The sequence below is a fragment of the Ictidomys tridecemlineatus genome, chromosome 8 (assembly GCF_052094955.1).
Source record: "Ictidomys tridecemlineatus isolate mIctTri1 chromosome 8, mIctTri1.hap1, whole genome shotgun sequence".
Classification (NCBI taxonomy): Eukaryota; Metazoa; Chordata; class Mammalia; order Rodentia; family Sciuridae; genus Ictidomys; species Ictidomys tridecemlineatus.
Genome location: NC_135484.1, coordinates 2,314,678 through 2,335,918, shown reverse-complemented (window position 1 = coordinate 2,335,918; position 21,241 = coordinate 2,314,678). Strand labels below are relative to the sequence as shown.

The 21,241-nt window shown below is 45.4% G+C and overlaps 1 protein-coding gene across 7 annotated transcripts in view; it reads left to right on the top strand.

The window, feature by feature from the left end:
* Positions 1-15,614: 15,614 nt before the first annotated feature.
* The window catches only part of Cep43 (centrosomal protein 43), a 37,930-nt gene continuing 32,303 nt past the window's right edge, over positions 15,615-21,241 (top strand). For 3 of the 7 annotated variants that reach the window (XR_013424680.1, XR_013424679.1, XR_013424681.1), the window contains exons 1-5: positions 15,615-15,833; positions 16,097-16,150; positions 19,488-19,542; positions 20,024-20,112; positions 20,514-20,651. Coding sequence is in view for 2 of the 7 variants with exons in the window: in XM_078018753.1 (XP_077874879.1) it covers positions 15,732-15,833; positions 16,097-16,150; positions 19,488-19,542; positions 20,024-20,112; positions 20,514-20,651 (438 nt within the window). In the remaining 5 variants the exon portion in view is untranslated. The remainder of the gene's footprint in view (positions 15,834-16,096; positions 16,151-19,487; positions 19,543-20,023; positions 20,113-20,513; positions 20,652-21,241) is intronic. The other 4 variants (XR_013424683.1, XR_013424682.1, XM_078018753.1 and 1 more) reach the window with 3 other exon arrangements.

Here is a 21,241-nt window from a genome sequence, read left to right as displayed (position 1 = left end):
TGATCACCCCTCAAGGCCCTCATCCTTGCACCCCCAAGACTTAGGGGGGTGAGGACTTCAACATGAGAATAAACCACGTGTTCCCTCCGTCTCCACAGGCTTTGCCAAGATCTTGAGCTGGAGAGGAGTTTATTAAGTTGGTGGAGTCAGCTGGAAATGGTCTCACCTTTGAGATCAAACCCCGAGCTTGGTTAGGGTGGATCCTCCTTTCTCATTCCACTGAGCACCTTGGGCTCTAAGGGCACAGAGGAGGAGCCAGGCAGAGGGCCCTCCCCGGGCTCTGTCCCCTCCAGTGGTCCTGGGTGGCCTGGAAGGCCTTCCACCCTGAGGCAGTGCTTAAGGGCTGGGCCTCCCAATGGGTCTGTGTGGGCTCTTCCTTACAGACAGGAGGAGCTGCCGGCCCCAGCAGGTCTCCCTGTTTAGGACAGTCAGTGTTGGTAAAGGAGCCCTTGGGATGTGCCCCTCCCCTCTCCCCAGGTGTGCCAGGACCTTTGAATGACCAGGCCAAGTCCTGGAGAGGAGTCTGCAAGGTCCTGCCTCCTAGACTGCGGTGGACGCCTCAACGGCATCAGGGGCCAGGTACAAAGGAGGGCTCTGTGCTGACCTGGTGGCAGGCGGTGTTGCGGCCCCCGTGGCTCTGGATGGTCTCCACGCAGAATTGCAAGTGTCCATTTGACAAGGGAGGTGGCTCGTCACTGTGGGGGCTGCTTTCTGGACTGTGGCTCACTGAAGCTCACACATTGGCATCCACCTCTGCAGCTGGGAACCAGAGCCTGTTGCTACAAACCACTGTGACAGACCAGGGCGCCAGATGCAGGGAGGAGTCGGGAGAAGTCTGCTTTGGGATCAAAGAAAACTACCTTTTTGATTCTGAGTTTCAAAAGTTGCGCCTGTCAGATGCTGATGGCTAGTTTCAACCTGAGAAAAACCAGTGAGAGGCTGCTGTGAAGGGAGATTCTGAATGTCCTCTGAGGCAAGACCTCTTGGCCAAGCTAACAAGTAACTGGGCTCCAGCTGCTGAGAACACTGGGCCTGTGCACCTGCGGAGGCCACGGGGAGAGGTCAGGTCAGGCAGCTGGCTCTTGGGGAAGGTCTGGGAGTGGGCCAGCTGGAAACCAAGAGGCCCAGGCACGGCTCGCGCGCCCTGGGGAGGGACCCACCTGAGAGCTGTGGGGAACTGCTTCCTGGTGCTGACACCAAACCACACGTGAACCTAACGGGTGCCTGTTGGGATGGAAGAAAGAAGGTTCTAGACCCATCTTCACCCGGACCAGCCTTGGGCTCTGGAGCAAGTCATTGGATCTGAAAGTCCAGTGACAGCCTTGACCCTGCCCTGAAGGCGTCATGGTGTGCACAGGGGACAAAGTCACCGCTGTGTTCGTAGAGTATACCAGAAATAGGAACCACTGTTCTCCTGCGTCCAGACCCACCGACCTGCCTCGACTCCCCTCACTGCCACCTTGAGCCAGTCACGGAGGATGAACTCCACACTGGGACCCTCTTGCACACAGTGGCTGGACAAACCCTGCTGAGACTGCCCACCAGAGGGCCTGCACGTGGCCCCTCGGGGCCCCCGGGTGTGGCAGCTGGATTTCAGAGGAATCTTCTCAGGATAAGTGTGAAGGAAAACCAGGAGGAACAGCCAGCTCTTATCCCGCCTACGGAGGGCCACCTGCAGTACTCTCCCTGACCCATTGACTGAGGTGGTCACCATCGTTCAGATTCAGAAACAGGAGGCCTGGACTCCCCGTCTCCATGAGAGGAGTACCTAGGAATTTGGAGCCAGCCGTCACAGCTGCACACCAGCTAGGGCCTCCCGCAGGCGCTGCCTAGTCCAGGTCAGGCCTCTCGCTGTCCTGCTGCTCTGGCCCACTCTGCCTCCCGCTCACACCTGTTTTCCTTTTCCTTTTCTTTCTTTTTGACGCCTGGGCTGCCCACCCTGGAGGGACGCTCCTCCGACATCAGCTAATTCCTGGGAGAGAGCTTGCCTTAGACGAGCCATTTACCTGCCAAATATCCAGCCGTCAGTCCACCCTCGCCGCAGCCCCTCTGCCTCTTGGGCCTTCCCACTCCAGTCCAGCCACGCTGGCAGAAGGCTGCCCCGGCCCAGGCCCTGGGAAATGACACAGAAGCCAATCCTGTGGGCCCCCGCCTGCCAAGCCCCGTTTCTGGGGCTCTTCTCCTGTGACAGCCTTGTCCCTTACCGGTCTCACCATTCCTGGTCAAGACAAGCCCCGGAACCCTGAGGCGACTCCACCAGAGTGCTGTTTCTAGGTGGACACTCAATCTGTCCCGTCCTGCAGCTGCCTGGGCCAGTCCTGGGCCAGTCCTCCCTGATCTCCCCACCCTCAGGTGTGGATGTTGTTCTGTCCAGTCACGTGTAGTCCCAGGCCCCTCGCCTAGAACAGGTGACCTCCTGTGGTCACCCACAAACTCCTCCTGCTCTGAGGCAGGCTCCAGGGCCCTTCTGTGAAGGCTGCCGCCTCTCAGGGCAGCTCAGATGATCCCTGGCTGCAGGTCCAGACTCCCCTATGACACTGTCCACATCACCTCGTGGTTCACCATTTACAAATAATTCACAGGCTTTTGTCCCCCAGAGGCCATGGATCCTTTCTGGGAAGATACTAGTTTTTCCTGCTTATTTTCCTGAAATGGATGCCTGGCTTTCAGCAGGAGAGAGACCTGTGGAGTCAATAGATTAGAGAGAGGACAGCAATGTTGTGTGCAGGCGGAGCTTTTCACACAACACACACGTGTGTATAGACACATGTCCATCTGTGCAGCATGTACATGTATGTGCATAGGATGTGTGTGGTGTGTGTACATATATGTGCATGTGTGCAGATGTGTCTATGTGTATGTACATGTGGGCATAGAGCTATGTGCCCACAAACACATGGGATTATATCTCACAGGCACAGCTTCACAAACCAGATGACAGACAAAAACCCCGTCTGAACTTCCCACCCTTGGTCCTTGTTACAGCACCACCTCTACTTTTAGCCTGGCTTGTTGAGACTTCTCAGTAGCTGGGAGGATATTTGCTTTGACCAACAAATAGAACAAGAAAATTTAGTGGTCTGTATGCTATGATTAACATCAATTTTATATAATTTGGATAACTTAGGTGCATTTCCCAGCTTGTAGTTAAGACTTTAAGGTTCATGCAAAACTGCTCTTAGATCCAAGAGCAGATAAAGACAGAAGCACTTAGATGCTAGTCAAAGGCAGCATTTTGTGCCTGTGGTACCCATGTGAAGACCGATTACAACTTCCAAACTGAATTATATGATCATTTGCTGTTGCAATTGATTTTTTATTTCAGTGCTAGGGATTGAAACCTGGACCTTCTATATGCTACACAAATGCTCTACCACTGGGCTATATCACCAGCATTAGCTACAGAAATCTAGATCAGAAATAAACTTCTTGCCAGACTTCCAATGCATAGATCCTTGACTTTTAGCTTGCAGTATTATTGCTCAGGTCCTGGCCTTTTGATTTCACTCCTCATCTTTGTATGAACCCCAATCTTTTTTTGACAGCTTTCAGATATCCATAGAAATCTGAAGGCTCGGCAGGTGTGACATACAGGCTGTAATCCCAGTGACTTGGGAGTCTGAGGCAGGAGGATTATAAATTCAAGATCTCCTTCTGCAACCCAGTGAGACCCTGTCTCAGAAAACAAAAAAGGCTGGGGTAGAGACCCTATCCCTTCCTCCCTACCACCCCTGGCAAATAGATCTGAAAGTTCTGGCTGTGATTATATTCAAAATTGATTACTGAGGACTTGGGGCACCTATTCAAGCTATAAACTTCCATGTTTCAGTTCAGGGAGACTTTGTTAATTTTCTAAGATCATGTTTTTTTTTTTTTTTCCTTTCTGTTGTTTCTGGAAACTCCTCTCACTTATCGGTTTTGGATCCTTCTGGATTGACCCTCCAAGTTTGAAGTCTATCCTATATTTTTCATCACTTCTGTGTGTTGCATACGTTAACAGATATTTGAGTGCAGAATAAATTTCAACACTGTGCTCTGACCGTCACATACAGGTGGTGAGTTTTTCCACAGTCTTTGTGCTCACTGGCCATTTCAGTGTCTTCTTTGGTGAGGTATCCGTTCAAGTCTTTTGTCCATCTTTTCTGGAGCTGTATTTTTACGACTGAGTTGCAGTTCTTTAATGTTCTACATACAAGCCCTTTGTCAGTATAGGTTTGGTGAACACTTTCTCACATATTAGATTCTAATGATGAAAAGAAGCTTTAATTTTGCTAAAGGCTAGTAGTTCACCCTTTTTTCCATTTATGGTTATGCTGTCTCTGCTACAGAAGCTGCATATGTGTTCTCCCACATTTCCTTGAAGAAAGTGTGATTTGGGGCCTCTTTCTTGACTCTTTTCCCCTCTGGTTATGGTTTACATTTTCCTGCGTCTTCTATATTTAGAAACTTTTCATGCTGGTTATTGTAAGTGCTACATTGTTCAGGGAGAATGGATTCTGCTGTCTTTCTCTAGGAGTATCGGAGGCTCCCTGGCAAGCACACAGCAATTAATATGCAGGCAGCTCAGTGGGTTCCCGTGAAGGTTTGGTTTCAGATTTTGGTGGGGTGGGTGGGCAGAGCCCCTGCTCCTGGGTTCAGCTAGTGGCCTTCCTGTGCTCCCTCCAGGGCCCAGGGTCCCAGGACTGGTCTGCTTGCTCGTGACGGCTGGGACTCCCCGTCTCGTGCTGTGTGGTCTCTTGTGATCTGTGCACACGGCATCGCCACAGCTGCTCTCTGCCAGGCCTCAGGGAGCCCACTGCGGCGGCGGCACATCTGGCTCCACCCACAGAGGACCAGCCTGGGGATTTCTGGACTGTCTGCTCTGTGCAGCTCTGCCCTCTCCTGACCCTGCCCCGCCAACCTCGTGACCGCCCGCTGCAGCCCGAGCTGTGCAGGGCCACTTCTTCTTTTGGGGTTCTGCTTTCCTGCAGCCTTGATTGGAAAGTGGCCCCAGATGGACTCTGGTGCAGACGCAGAGACCATGCTGTGTCAGGTCCTCTCAGGGTCACAGCCCTGCAAGACGCCTGCTGCTGAAAATGTTTGCTGTGTGTCTTTTGCCCAGTTTTGTGGGCATTTTTTAACAACCTCTGAAGTCGGGAGACAGACCTTGCTGGCTAGGCCAAGTGGGCCTCAGTGTCCTCCCTGCACCCCGCCTGCCTCCTGTAGCACTAGCCTCACTGTCCACACTGGCATCCCCCGTGCTACCGTCCCTCCGTTGTTTGACGTGTCTCTTTACACGGGTTCCAGGAGGCCCTGCCACAGCTCCGAGCTCTGAGGTTCCCCACGGCAGGCGGCAGGCGATTGGGCCACCCAGCTTTCACTCACTGCACCCCGCCACGGAGATTGGGACGTCCCTCTGTTCCTTAGTATTTGTGTAAATTTGTAGTTGGACACGGAGGCTTACTGAGGCTGAGGTTTGGCTTCCGTAACAAAACAACCTCACAGGTGGTTTTCCATCAAGAAGAGCGTGCCATCTTGTGCCTTTGTGTGAGGTGCTGCAGTCTCTGATGCTCTATGACAGTCCCTTGGGGTTGAAAAATAGCAGGATTCTGTCATTCTTCCTTACTTGCTCAAAATTTTCTATGTAGTAACACCTTCTGTCTATACTGCTGGGACCTGAGTAGTGACGATTTGAATAAGAAAGGCACGTTAAGTTTCTCCATTCTTTCCCTCTGTTCTCAGTTTTGAATAGTTGATTCCCTAGCGTCTCTTCAGGGAGGCCAGACACATGTATATGTGAGTGTGTGTGTGAGTGTGTGTGTGGTGTGTGTGTGTAGGTGTGTGTGGTGTTTGTGTGTGTGTGGAGTGTGTGTATGTGTGTGGAGTGTGTGTGAGTATAGGTGTAGGTGGTGTGTATGTGTGTAGGTGTGTGTGGTGTGTGTGAGTGTATGTGTGTAAGTGTGTGTGTTTCCTATTATCTGGGGGCTATTTCAATCTGATGCAGTTAACATCTTCACTGGTGCTCAGATTGTCCCATTTTGGACCTTGGAAAATCTACAATTTGATATTTGTGTCCTATTAGCATCACCTGGTAGTCTTTAATAGCTTCCTTGCTCTCTGATAAAATGTTCTAGATTCATTTTCTAGATTTTCTGACTCAGACCTAGAATCAGCTACTTCTCCGAAACCCTCTGTGCCGCCCTCCCCTCCCCTGGGAGAGGGCACTTCAAGACAGCATTAGAATGGGGAACGCTCACTTGGACTGGGTGATCATTGCTTTAAGGTTCTCACAGAACACATTCGTCCGTGTCTATATCTAGCTTTCTACCTACCTGTCACACACTCTCCAATATTGAACAGTGTGTTTATAGACCAGCTAACAAATGAAACGGAAAAGAGAACCAAGGGAAAACCAACTTAACTATGGAGCTTTGATCGACGTTAGAGAGAGGATTATAGGTATACGGGTGAAGAAGGAACTACTTAACATAATTAATGCTAGGACAACAGGGAAATTACACAAAAAAATCACATCAGAAGAGATTGAGAATTTAAATATGGAAGGTGACACTTTAAACTTTTAAAAGAATATATAGAATAAAAGAGGTAGTAAGTTTGGTTTCTGAGTATCATCCTCACTAAAAGGAAATAGGGATCCTGGGAGAAATGGCTAGTTCCAGAGATGAACCTGTTTCAGGGCTGGGGCCTTCTGGGAAATCGAGGCAGTGTGAGGACTCCCCTTTAAACCCTGATCCCTGTCATCAAGTCAGAAGGTTTCAGACACGTTGCTCAGGGAACAGGCCTGAGTTCACGAAGGACTAGGAAAAGGGAAAGGGGACGCTCTCATGGGGAGAGTGGTCCTCTCAGAGAGGAGAGGGACAGCGTGCCCCTCCAGCAGGCCAGTTTTATAGGGGATCCCAGGGCAGTTTCCAGAGAGTCCCACCCAGGTCCACCTTTTGGGTTTTGGCTGACAGGAGGACAATGTCATGTTTTCAAGTCCCCACTGCCATGGCAACTCTAGGTTTGGGCCATGCTGACCAGTTTAGATCGGACTCTTAAATTCTTACAGGTTTTATGATTAGGAGGAATTGTTCTTATCTCCCTAAGTTTGGGGATCTGGTCTGTGGAACGCGTCCCCCTTCAAGGTAATTTGGATTTCTCTTAGCAACATTATTTCAGGCATTTCTCCTGCAGATAACAGGTAGTTTGCTGTGGAATGTGACACAGTCTGTCCACTTTGGCCAGGCAGGGCTGCAGGTGAATTGCTTCTTGGAAGAGATAGCATATGGGGGTCAGCAGAATGGACCCAGTTTATGGATATCCCCTGAACCTTGTGTTCCCACCACTGGTGTCTGACTGTCCCCTATCAAACCAGAAAGTAAGGACATGCTTAAAAATAATGAAAGTATGTCCAAGGACAAGGGAGGAAAGCCAAATGGCCAAATGTGGGACAATTTGAGCAGCAAAATAAAACAATGAGAAAAATGGATTATAACTTATTGAATAAAATAAGAATCTATGCGCCACACTGATGTAGATAAGTGAAATAAGGCAAAGTTCCTCCTTAGAGAACACCAACTAATAAATGAAGACATTGAGATACAGTTTAAAAAAACAAACAAACAAAACCTCTCCCCCTTACAGCTGGCACAGTAGTGACTGGCTCAAGGAAAGAAGCACCCTCTGATGCGCTCTGGTCACCTCCAGACATACCTCAGCTTACTCCTCACCTCGCTGGTTTAGGATGACAGATTACTACCCACCAAGTTGTGTGGGATGGGCTGTGGGAGGGGCTCTGCAGGGTGATTCTGGCCTGGCGCCTCCTAGAGGCTGCAATTAGGGGTGGCCCTGCCTGAAGCTGTGATGTCCCCAGGCTTGCCTGGGGGACAGGGTCATCTCCAGTGACTGGCTCCCACAGCTGCTGCAGGAAGGCCCAGGCCCTCACTGTGAGTGCCTGGCTCCTCTGGGGAAGAGGTCCAGAGCAAGGTGGGGGCCAACATGGCTTCCCGTGTGACTGAACCTTAGAGGTGAACTTCATGACATCCTCCACATCCCTCTGGATTGGGGTGGGGAGGGGACCCAGGGATGGAGGTCAGGATCACTGGCCCCAATCTGGAGAATGACTCACAGATGCTAAAATTAGTAGGAAATTTGATGAGGGGGAGGATATTTATAGTCTCAAAGTGCCACTCCATGAAACATTAATTTCTAAAGGAAACAGTAATTTTACAGAGGAGAAACCTGACAAGCACACTTAGCCAAGTGATCAGAAATTGCATCACCAATTACAGGACAAGCTGATTTCAGGCGCTCCGAGGTGGTCCTGCTCTGGACTTGGGTGCTACTCCTGCCCCAAATGCATAATTGAAATCTACCCATAAGAAGGCATCAGATGACCCTAAATGAAGGTCATTTTACAAAATATTGCCCTTAAGAACAGCAGTGTATTGTAGATAGATAGAGGATAGACCACTCCAGATTAAAGGACACTCACTAATGCTGGGTGTGGGGGCACATGCCTGAAATCCCAGCCACTTGGGAGCTGAGGCAGAAGGATCGTGAGTTTGAGGTCAGCCAGGGCAACATAGTCATACGCTGTCTCAAAAACAAAACAAAACACTAAATTTATTCTTCATGGATTCTAAAGAAGTAGGACTAGTGATGATTTTGAGCTGAATCTTGAACTGGGAGGACATGTTGCTGTTGAGAATATTGTTGAAGCAGTCGGAGATTTTTGAGTAGGAACCAAAGAATCAATGACAGGTGCGATGGGCTGGGTGGGTTCACACTGACTCCCTCAGAGCCAGGTCTTCAATACTAGGCAATTTTTTGAACTGTTGGTTAAACTGTCAGTAACCTGAAATCAGCTGTGGTGGGCTGTTAACCATGGGAGCCAGCAAATGCTAAGAACAGGTCCCCTCTCCCTTCCCGTTGTGCCAGCTTGCCACTTGATAATGGCTTTGGGGTAGCGCTCTGTTTCCTCTGCAGACGTCAGGGTGCGGTGTGAAGCCATGGTCTTATTCTAAGGGCACACACGTGAGGGCAAAGCAGCGTGACCTCTGCCTCTTACTGAGGTGGTTCATGATGCACAGATAGATCAGTGGGTAGAAAAAGCTAACATGGCAAAGTTGTGACAAGGATGAATCTGGGTAAGGAGCTATTTGTGGTATTCTTACGACTTTTCTGTAAATTTATTTTTTTCCAAGATAAAACATTAAATGTTTCCAGATTATTGAGAACAAGAAAGATAATTGATTTGCCCAGAGTCATGGAGAACATGGATTTTTGGTCCAAAACTCTCATGACACCTGGAAGTGGCCTTATTTTAAAGATATTCAAAAGTTTTTTTTTAGAACTTTCATGATAAAATTAATGTGAACAGCTTTTAGATTTTGAAAGTAACCTGTTATGTGTAAACATTTACATTAAAAACAACATTGTTTTGTTTCCTTTTTCCTATTACAGTTGCAATGTTTCATTGGCTACAGAATTTAGAGTTGCCCAGAAGAGCTGATAGTCACTTGACCAAGGGAGAAAGAAGAAATGTATTTGAAGGCAGAGGGAATTTCATGTGGATCAAAAAAAAAAAATTTACAAAATGTAGTCTATAAAGTTGACAAATTGCACTTACATAACACTAATTATAGATGGGGAATCATTCTGCAGCAGGGTTTCTCAAAATAGTTCTACTGACATTGCGGGTCTGATCATTCTGTGCTGTGCGGGTCCGTTCCAGGCAGCACGGGGCATCCGGCAGTACCCTCGCCTCTACCACTGGAAGCCAGTAACCGAGCTCCCCTCCCCAACCACCACCAAGAAAACATGTGTCCAGACCTTGTCAGAAGTTCTCTGGGAGGGCATAACTGTTCCAGTGGGGAAGCACTGTTTCAGATACAGAAAAGTCAAAGAAGAAGAGGATTGGCGTATGTTCCTACACACACATATATGAAAGAAATATCAAGACAGCAAGAATTTCAGCGTGCATGTCCCAAATTGTGTATTTTAATCTTCTTGTGTATTGTTTAGATTCATTAATTAAATCAGTGCAATATTCTATTTCACACACATTTCAGACAATGAATATATATATGTTGGAATTACAATAGCACTGGAAGGTGGGGCTGGAGATGTAACTCAGTGTTAGCCTACATACTTAGCTGGCTTGTGAGGTCCTGGGTCCAATCCTCAGCACCGAAAATATTTTAAAATAAACACATAAATAAAATGATGTTGACATCTACTGTTTTCAGTTAATTTATTTCTGTCCTGATGTATTTGCCAGATTCTGAGTCTAAATGTCAAAGACATTTAAGTAATGGGTTAAGATAGCAGGCTAATAGTAATTTGAAGCAATTTTAAAAATGGTAATTCTTCAAGTAGTAGAGTAGCACATATCTACTGGAACACTGGAAGTGTGCATTTCTAAGGCTTGTATGTACCAGATATTGCTATGTTGCCATGGTTACAGCTTTTGAACCAATCAATTCTGCATAGACATGCACTTAGCAACAAAGTAATTAAATTTATAAAGTGTGCTAGGCAGTGAAGGGAAACGAAGAAATAAACAAATAACAAAATTCTCAGGGAAATAGTAGAGTAGAAGAAAAACATTTTCATACTGATCTTAGTATTTAAGAACATCTAGGAACTGGGCTGTAGCTTAGTACTAGAGGGCTTCCTGGGTTCAACCCATCCCCCCAAAATCTAACTTAAAGACATAAATTAAATGGACAGTCAACAGATAATATTAGCTGCCCACTCTAACACTGTAGGGGAGGAGAATGTTTTCCCCCCGTCCATCTTAGATTCTCTGGTCAAGGGTCTGGAAACTCCATGGGAAGAAGGGGGAAAACACGTTTATTCCCCTGTGTGGCCTGTACCCAGGGAGCACTCTGTGGAGAGGGGTGGTTGGAACTCAGGCCCACGCAGCCTCTCAGCAGGGAACAATGAACGTTAGGAAAAGGACTGAGTGTCCAGGCAGCATCCTACGGGCAGCTGAGCAGTGGGAATGGAGGAGGACCAGGGCCGGCTACTGTGGTGGGTTGGTGCCCTCTGGGGCCAAGCAGGGCCAGCCATTTCTCTAGGGACCAACCTCTCTCCATCCTGGTAGAGAGGGGAGGCCTTTAGCCAAATAGGCAGAAAGCAGAGGATTTTAAAAAAATGTTATCTGCTTGGACTCATTTGCCTTCAGCCTTATGCCAAAATGGCGAGACATTTTGGGGTGGCAAATTCTGGTATCCTATCTTTGAGCAAGTAATCAGAAATGCCAGTTGTCCTGCTGCACACTGCCCCCTGGTGGCGGTAGCTTTGAAGCTGTCTTGAGAAGGGAGAACATCTCCCTTGCATTTCCCATTTCCTTCATTCGGCCTTTTTTTCTTACTTTACCTATTTCTACTTAATTACATTATTGTGTGGTTTGAATATGTCACTAGAAAGTTCATGTGTTAGAAGCTTACTCTCCTATTTCATATTCTGACGTCATCTGGGTTTGGGGGAGGCATTAGGATTATTTGAGGTTGTAGGAGCAGAGCTGCATCAAGACAAAATGGCTTTATAGGAAGAAAAGATCTGAGTTAGCACATGTGTTCTGTCTTTCCATGCCATTCTCTGCCATGTGGTGAGGTGGTAAGAAGGCTACCTTGATATCGGTCTTCCTAGCCTCAGAACCACAAGCTAAATAAACCTCTATTTTTTATAAACCACCCAGTCTGCACCATCCAGTTATAGCAACAAAAAGCGAACTAACAAATATCTTATATAAATATTGGAAGAAAGTGAAATACCATGGAAAGAGCAGGAACCCAATAGACTTGAGTGGCGGATCTTGGCTGTGTGACTGTGGACATAACACCTAGATTTTTGGAGCTTTGGTCTCATCTATAACAAGTCAGGAAAAAATAGTTTTCTCAGAGCATCACTGAGATAATGAAATTAGACTGTATGTTAAAAATAATATTTTTATTGTGCATTCTATGTTTCAGGACATTAAGTATTATCTACACATCTAATTATGTGTACTCATACATACACCCATATATACATGTGATTTTTATCTCCATGTACATGTGAGAAACTGGCACAGAGAGTTAAGAAACTTTCTGTAATCAACATAACCACTAAGGGTATTCAAACCTATGCACTGTAGCTCTGGAATCCATGATTTTGACTATCATACACCATGTTATTGATCAATAAGTTTTTGTCAAAATAAGACACTAAGCAATTTTGCTAATTTTCCAGGTGTGCTATGTCTTTTGCACAATCTTAAGATATTTTAAGAAATCATATTGCAAGGTGACCTGTAACCTGCCAGGGTAGGTTCCTGCTTAGGTAATGTGAGCTGCCTGGGAAGTAAAAAGTCAAACAATTAGTAAGAAATAGAGCCAGAGACAGAAATTAGATATACAGAGGAGTGCTGATGGGTCTTCCAGTCCTGATGGGAGTACATCAAAGGCAGGGATAAGATTTCAGTACGAGGAGTCTTGCTTCTAACCCGGGAGAGGAGGGTGTCTTGCAGTAAACGGTTGATAGACATTTTGGCAAGCCAAACACAGATGCTGTGTGGCTCCAGCAGGTCACCCTCATCTCCAGTGCTGTCCTGAACTTGTGATGGAGCTGGGTAGGAAGCCACCAGAACCAGGTGTTCTCACACTAGCAGGGTTGCTGCTGGGAGTTCCAAATACCAGGCTTTCCTGCCCGATGGCTTCAACGTTGTTCTAGTTCACGCACAGTTCATGCATGGCATCCCACACCCTGGAGAAACATACTCCTTCTCCACTGCCTGATCCTTATAAAAACAGGACACCTGACCCCAAGCAAGAAAGTCTACCACTGAGTACAGACTGATGGACTCTTTTTATGATTCCAGAATCATTTTTAATTTTAACATCAAAGACACATTTTATTTCAAGAAAATAAAAGCAGAAAGTCAGAAGGCATTTCCTTGTTCTACCCTCCTGTGTTTATTCTTATCAGAATCTAGTTATTTCACACTTACAGTTACTGGAACATATTTGTTATGGTTAGTTTTATGTGTCAACTTGACTGGGCCATGGAAGGCCTCCATATTCAGTCCAGCGTTATTCTGGAGGTGTCTGTGAGCATGTTTAAACTGGTAGACTGAGTGGAGCAGAATGCTCCCTCTAACTTGGGTGCTCAGCTGAAGGCCTGATGAAACAGATGGCCATCCCCAGTAGAAGAGTCTTTCCTGCCTCCTCACCTTTAGACTCAGACTGAAACACTGACTATCCCCTGTCTCCAGCCTGCTACCTTTGGCCAGGAGGCACACCATCCGTTCTCCTGGGTCTCCTGCTTGTCAACTCAATCAACAGATCTCAGGACTGGTTCCTGGAAAGAGCAGGAACCCAATAGACTTGAGTGGCGGATCTTGGCTGTGTGACTGTGATGGTCCCATGAGCCAATTCTTTATAATAAATTTCCTTGTGGGTGCATATGTATATATGTATGTATATATGTAGACATGTACACAGTTTCTGCTTCTCTAGAAATAAATAAAATCTCCGTGCCATATCCATGTTTCTCAGCTCTATCCTCTCCTTTTCATGTTCTCTTCTGTGACCTTATTTGAGGCCCTTCTGAATCCTTCTTGACTATTGGAGCAACTGTTTTAGGGTCATTGCATCTCACCTGCCCATCCCCTCTTGCTTCTGGAGTCTCAGAATCGAAAGAGGCTACTGCCAACATTGCTTTAAAATATATTTTTTAGTTGTAGTTGGACACAATACCTTTGTTTTATTTATTTTATGTGGGGCTGAGGATTGAGCCCAGTGCCTCACATGTGCTAGGCAAGCGCTCTACCACTGAGCCACAGCCCCAGCCTGCCCACATTGCTTTACAGTTACATTTACAGGCCATTTCCTACCTTCAGGATGAAAGTCAGATTTGTCACGTTGGTGGATGAAGCCCTCGCACTCTGGTCACCTCAGCCAGACCTTACCACTGCCCGTGCCCCTTGGCCCAGTCCCCTGGTATCTTTGCTCTCTTCCTTACTGACCAGGAAACCCCTATTACATCAGGGGTCTAGCAGCACTCCATTAGGAGACTGACGGTCACCATGGGGTGATGGCTTGAACAACAGAAGCACACCTTCCCACACTTCTGGAGGTAGAAGTTCAAGATTGTGTGGCAGCAGTTTTGGTTTCTGTGAGGTGCCTCTGCATGGCTTAGAGGCAAGCAAAGAGTCCTGGTCTCTCTCCCTCTTCTAAGCACACCAATCCTATTGGATTATGACCTCACACTACCTTTATTGCCCCTGTGGGCCTGCTCTCCAAATACAGTCACTGTAGGTACACTGTTCTCTGTCCTCCTTGACTGTCTGTCCAGCTGCTTCTTCTCTTACCCTCCCTTTTCAGTCTTTTCAGTCAATTTTAAGAGTTACCTGTCTGAATCCTTGAACGGTCAGCCCCCTAACTAAGGGAAAAGAGCTCTGTCTCTTCACTACCTAATTTAGGGCCTAGAACAGAGCAGGTGTTCAATTTGTCAGTTCAAGGAATTTCAAATTGTCTTCCAGATGTCCAAAGCTGCATGTTCATCACAGGCTTCAAATGGCTCATTCCCCAAACCAACGCGTCATTGTGCCAGCTCCTGAATCCTGCTTCTGCCATAGATGCTGTTCTCATTTCCCGATGCGTCTGGCTTTCCAGCCTCTGCGTCTGTGACCTTCCCCAGCTGGAGCACTCTTCCCTTCTGCCCTCCTCTTGTCTACCTGGTCCATGGGTGTCTTCCTGGCTTCCCAGGCGTCTCGTCCATCCCCATTTTCTAACCAGAGCAGATTCTACTGTCGGCAACTTGAACACTACTTCCAGACCCTTTCTCTTTAAGCTCATGTCATCATTTATGTTTGGAATGGTCTTACTTCTCTCAAATGAATCTGATTTAATTATTTTCTTTTTAAGTCCACCTCAAAACTAACTTCTTAATCTTTACAAGAAAAGGCTCCATTTAAACTCAGTTTTTCCTGTATTCTCGTTGTACGACCATCAATATGAAAAACGTGTTTTTTTAGCACCTGTATCTCAGATTCTAATCTGCAGACTACCTGCAGGAAAATAAAGGAGGGCTCCTACGCCCTGCCACAGCCCTTGTGGATGAGAGTGTTTCCTATGAGTGCTGGAGTTTGGGATTCCCTTTCCCTCCCCAAGTATTCTTGCAAAAGGACTTAAAACACACCGGAGTAAACAGTAGGACAAGGCCAGTGCACTGAGCCTTCTTCATTCCTAGCCTCCACCCGAAATACAGACTCACTTTCTCTGGGAAAGTGTTTACACACACACAAACACACACATACATGAGTTGTACATGCAGACACTGCCCGACGGCGGTCTCTCGGGGCTAGCCCGCAGCTGGGCAGTGCACTGAACCAAGAGCCAACCACCACCCTATTGGAATTGGGAAGAGAATTCTGCAGCGCAGACCTGGCGCTCTGAAGCCTGCCCCTCGACCCCGCCCCTAGCCCCGCCCCGAGCCCAGGCCACGCCCCCGAGCCCTGAGTCCCGGACGTGCGTCGAGTCCTCGCCCCGGCGTCCGACGTCCCGCCCCCACAACCCCAATCTCGACTTGCGTCGAGTCCTCGCCCCCTGCGTCCCGACGCTTCGCCCTCTCGCGTCCGCCCGTAGCCTCGAGGCCCCGCCCCCGACGTGAGGGGCGGGGGCCGCTGCGTCGCTGCGCCGGGCGGCTTCTGCGGCGGCCGTTGGCCGTTAGCGCGGCTTGGGCGGTTGTCTTGGAGAAGCAAGATGGCGGCGACGACGGCCGCGGTGGTGGCCGAGGAGGACACGGAGCTGCGGGACCTGCTGGTGCAGACGCTGGAGAACAGCGGCGTCCTGAACCGCATCAAGGTGCGCGGACGCCGACAGGGTGGCCGGGAGGCGGGCGCGCCATCTGTGGAGGCGGGTGAAGAGGGCGCGGGGCCGGGAGCGCGGGCCGCGCGGGGCGACGCGGCTCGGGGTGGCGGCCCGCGGCTCGGGGTCGGGGGCGCGAGGTCAGCTGACCGCACTGCGGCGCCGGCCGGAGGATGGGCAGCCCGCAGGTGCCCGGTCCCCGGGGCGGGCGCTCGCCTGACGGTGGCCGGCTCCCAGTGACGCTGCTTCTCTTTCTGCAGGCTGAACTTCGCGCAGCTGTGTTCCTAGCACTGGAAGAGCAAGAAAAAGTAGAGGTACGCAGCCTGCAGACGTGGCCAGCGGGGTCAGCGGCTTCTGGCCGGCCGGAGACGCTCCGAGACGCACTGCGCAGCCCGCGGTCCCCGCGCACGGCCACGCGCCGGGTTCGCGCACGCCGGGTTCTTTATGACTGGGGGACCAACATTCCTCTTTTGTGTGTATTCCTAAAAGTATGCCCAGTAACTTAGGCCAGTGCTCAATCCGAATCGAAAAGCTGTAGGAGTTACCAGAAGAAATGGTTCATTGTCAGTGAGTTAGCCGAGATTGTTCAGAGCCCTTAATAAGCTTGTATGCATTGGGCATCTTCAAGGTAGGGGGTGTGCAGTATGTAACCTTCCAAAATTTTTTTGACCTCTAGTATTTTTCACATCTTTTTATTCAATTAATAATTTATAGGGTTTTTTTTTTTTTTGCCCTCTACCAATAATCCCCTAAAAAAACCTAACTAAATATCCTGTAACTTGTCAACAATGTTCACTTTATTATCAAAGTCTTTCACTGACCTTGATGGCACTTTTCCCACTTGCTTAGACCTATGTACCTTCTGTTTAATTTCATCAAACTGTTCATTTATTGTTTGCTCTCTCCTTGTTTGTTTTTAGGCATTCGATTTTTCTTTTTCTTTTTTTTGGTAATTCTGGGGATTGAACCCAGGGCCTTGTGCATGCAGAGCAAGCACTCTACCAAATAGCTATATCTTCAGCTTGATTCTTTTTTCTTGATTAATCTAGAACCATGGTCCTTCCCTCAGAAACCCTGACTACTTCACTTTCTAGAGAAAAGCCACTTAACCATATGAATTGGTGATGCTACAGATTGGTGGCTACCATCCACAGCTGGGAGCTGATCAGGTCCAGCCGATCTGTGTTTTACTTGGCAGTCCCCTCTTTAACTTCATTTAAGCCTTCTGCTTTATCTGTTCTCTTTGCTCTAGACAGATTGTCTTGTCTTTTCCCTCACAGGGAAAAATGGAAGCCATCGAGTCCTTTGTGTCTTCCTCTTTCTGCCCCCAATCTACTGCTTACCTTAGGAAAAGCTTACCTAAAAAGCATGTATCTGTACCTCTCTCTACCTCTCTCTTTCCTGCTTTAGAAGAGGCACTGTCTTTTGTTTTTTGTGTTTTTTTGGGGGGGTGGGTGGGTACCTGGGATAGAACCCAGGGGTGCTTAACCACTGAGCCACATCCCCAGCTCTGTTTTTTTCTATTTTATCTAGAGACAAGGTCTCCTTGATCGCTATGTTGCTGAGGCTGGCTTTGAACTCGAAGTTCTCAGCCTCCCAGCCTCTGGGATTACGGGCATGCACCACCACGCCTGGCAAGGCCCTGTCTTATCCAGGTATTATTACTTTGGGTTTTGCCTTCCATAGTCTTATTTTTTTTTCTTCCTTCCAGAAATCTAGGTTTTGAAACAATGTGTATATCACATACCATTTCTTATGGTACCAGACATTCCGTCATTAACATTTTAAATGTACCACTACTACACCTTAAGAAGGTCTCTTGCTACAGTCAAGAAGAATATCTTGAGTATACTTTGGATTTTACCTGTCTGGTTGAGCATAGTGGCATTTGACATTCTTAATTCCTTCTTACTTGAAAAGTCTCCCTTGACCTTTGAGACCTTTCTGTTCTATTTTTTCTCTTTTCTTATTCCATGATTTCTTTAGCATGATCTTTTTTTCTGTACTGCACTTGAACTCTTGCACTTGTTACCTTGTTAGTTTTCATTCTACAATCTTTTCCTAGTGACCTTAATAACACCTGTAACTTGAGCACCATATTTTCAGTGCCTATGTTTCTCCTGAGCTGCAGGCCTGTATGTTCAACTACCTAATAGACCCATCTTTCTGGGGAAATCAGGCAGGAAATGTGTTTCTTAGGCCTTGCCTTTCTTTCTGCCTATCTGCTCAGTCCTCACTCAGCTGTCTGTCCAGTCTGTCTCTGAAGGTCAGTGTGGAGGTACTCTGCTGCCTGCTTTGCCTGTGCTTCATTTTATTTCCTTTCCAGAATGCTGTATCCTGTTCCTATTATCTAGGCTTCTCTTTGCTGACGCCCCTCACAATCCCCCTCAAGTCCTCTATATTGCTCCTAGATCTAGATTGACTGTTTATAATACATATCTGATCTTGTCTCTCCATTCTTTCCTGAGTGTTTTAGTTGATTCAGTCTTCAAATTTCCTAGACTATAGACTATCAGGGTCCTTTGTGATCTTTCCCTCTTTTTTGAATGAATTCAGCATATAAAATGTGTAATTTGGTAAACTTTTACATTTATGCTAAGTATGTACTGATTACCACCATCAAGATAGTGAACATAACTCTAGTCCTTCAAAATTTCCTTGTGTCCCCCCTGCATCCTAAATATGTCTTCAGAGCCATATGAATGGGATCCTATAGTATGTACTATTTTTGATCTGGCTTCTTTTGTTCAGCATAATGCACTTGAAATTCATTTTGTGTGTATTAAGTCATATCATTTAATCTTGGGTTCAAGATATCTTTCCATTGATTCATTGAATGGATACATGACAACGTGTTTAACCATTTACCTGTTGATACACATATTTAAATGATTTTTGGATTTTGATTATCATAATCAAATGCTGTGAACATTCATGTATAAGTCTTTGCTTAAATTTGTGATATCTTTTGAGAAATACATAAGGGTGAAATAAGTGGATCACATTCATGCTAGGGATATTTTAAGCTTTTTAAAAATGATCACCAAACTGCTTTCCAAAATGATTGTGCCATTTTGAATTCCCATCAGCAGTATATGAGGCGCTTATCTACCTCTAACTGTGCTCAGCTAGAGGAGGGCCCTCTTGTGCTGCCTTGTTTGAACCTCATTGTCAATAATCACAGCTTTGATGCAAAAGAGTATTTTTTCCTATATTTATTCAGATCTATAATTACAAAGATAAGTTGACCTATGGCTACTTGTAATTGGAAATTTTAAGTATATATGTTATAAACAATAGAGACCTAAGATGATAAAATATCATACTCCATACATTTGAAATAATAAATAGTTGTTTAAATTTAATTGCATTTTACAGGAGTATTGAAGATATTGGGCTTCAAAAGCAGTTTAATGAATGATTTATAAAACAATTTAAAACAAACATGGGTCTTCATGTATGGCTTTTTAACTTTGAGACATTATTAAATAGTACAAATCAAGTCCTGTTTGTGAAATGGATTTCAGAAACTAATTTTATGATCGATAACATATTACTTATGTCTTTGCCAAAAATTAAACTTAATGTACATTTCATAGTTATTTTTAGGATAAACATGACACTTAAAATATTTCATTTTTTTTTTAACAGAACAAAACTCCTTTAGTCAATGAAAGCCTGAAAAAGTTTTTAAATACAAAAGATGGTAAGACTTTCCATTCATTCTTGTTTATTTTTATCTGCTTCTGAATTTTCAAATCTTGTCACCATTTGGGGAAAAATCAGAAATTTTATCTTTTTTTCAAGTATGTTTTCTTATAGATGCGCATTTAAAAATATTTTGCTGTGTAACAGTCACATTGCTATTGTTCAGTGGGTTTGGTTGTGGAAAGTTGTTGGTTAAAGCAAATTTTACATAAACACAATTTTAATAAAAAAAGTACCACATTGAAATATTTTTGTGGAATATTGCATTGTTTTATAGTTTCAGACTGGTGATCCTAAGGAAGAAATTGAAGATTGAGAATTTTTTATTATTTATTTAAAGAGAAGAAATTAATAATTTGAAAAATTTAGAAGCCTCTTTTTCTCCTATTCATTATCTTATTTCACCAAGGCTGCTTGGTGAAATTGAAATTGAAAGTTTTTTAGGATTTACTTACACAATTTTTTCTTGATCTTTACAGGTCGTTTAGTGGCTAGTCTTGTTGCAGAATTTCTCCAGTTTTTTAACCTTGACTTTACCTTGGCTGTTTTTCAACCTGAAACAAGCACAGTAAGAACAGTGATTTTTACATCTGTTTTCATGTCCCAGAAACATTGATACAAATGAGTTAATATTAACCTGGAAGCTAATAAAATTTGACAAGTTATATTTACTTGCACAGATTATTTTTTGTAATTGATGATTCATTTTTCTTATAAAAGCTATTTGAACTGTCAGAGAAGAGGTACCAGTGTTGCTGCTTCATGTAATTTGTAGCTTGCTAATAAAGTTGAGTGTTATTAGTGTTAGTTTTGTCATGATCCTATGCTGTGGCTTTTTTTTTTTTTTTAAGTAAAGTTTTAAAAGACATTCACTAGAAAGATAGCTTGTTTGAGTTTGGAGATACTTTCTGTGATCTCTGGTTGTACTTTTGGTATGTTTTTGGGCACATGTATCTTCTTCTTTTCCAGTTTCAAGGTCTCGAAGGTCGAGAGAATTTAGCCCGTGATTTAGGTATCATTGAAGCGGAAGGTACTGTGGGAGGACCCTTATTACTAGAAGTGATCAGACGCTGCCAACAGAAGGAGAAAGGGCCCTCTGGTGGGGAAGTAAGTGTGATCCTTCATGATTTGTTTTAGTTTTTGTCTAATTTGGCCAGGTAGAGTAGATATATGCAGTGAATCAAGGTTAACATGAAAAGATTTCCTTAAAGATAATGAAATGCAGTGAGAATAAATATATATTTTAATGAAAATTGAAATATTCTGTTCACTTATTTTTTAGCTGGACACAATACCTTTTATTTTATTTATTTAATTTTATGTTGTGCTGAGGATCAAACCCAGGGCTTTGAACTTGCTAGGCAAGTGCTCCAGCGCTGAACCACAACCCCAGCTCTGATTTTGACACTTTTGTATATTGTTTTAGTTATTGATATTCACAGTGTTGAATTCAGGAGCCAAACTGTCTGAAAAAAATGATAGCTCCTCATTGCCTAGCTCTCAAACTTCAACATGTTACTTAATCTCTCCATTGCCTTGCCTCATTTATAAAATTTGGATAATAGGATCTACATCTTGTGGGTGTTGTAAGACCCATTAGTTAACACCTATAAAATGTAAGAATGATACTTAACATAGGAAATATTTAGCTAGTTTTTAGTTTTTATTTTAGTTAAATTTGGAAGAGATGATGTATA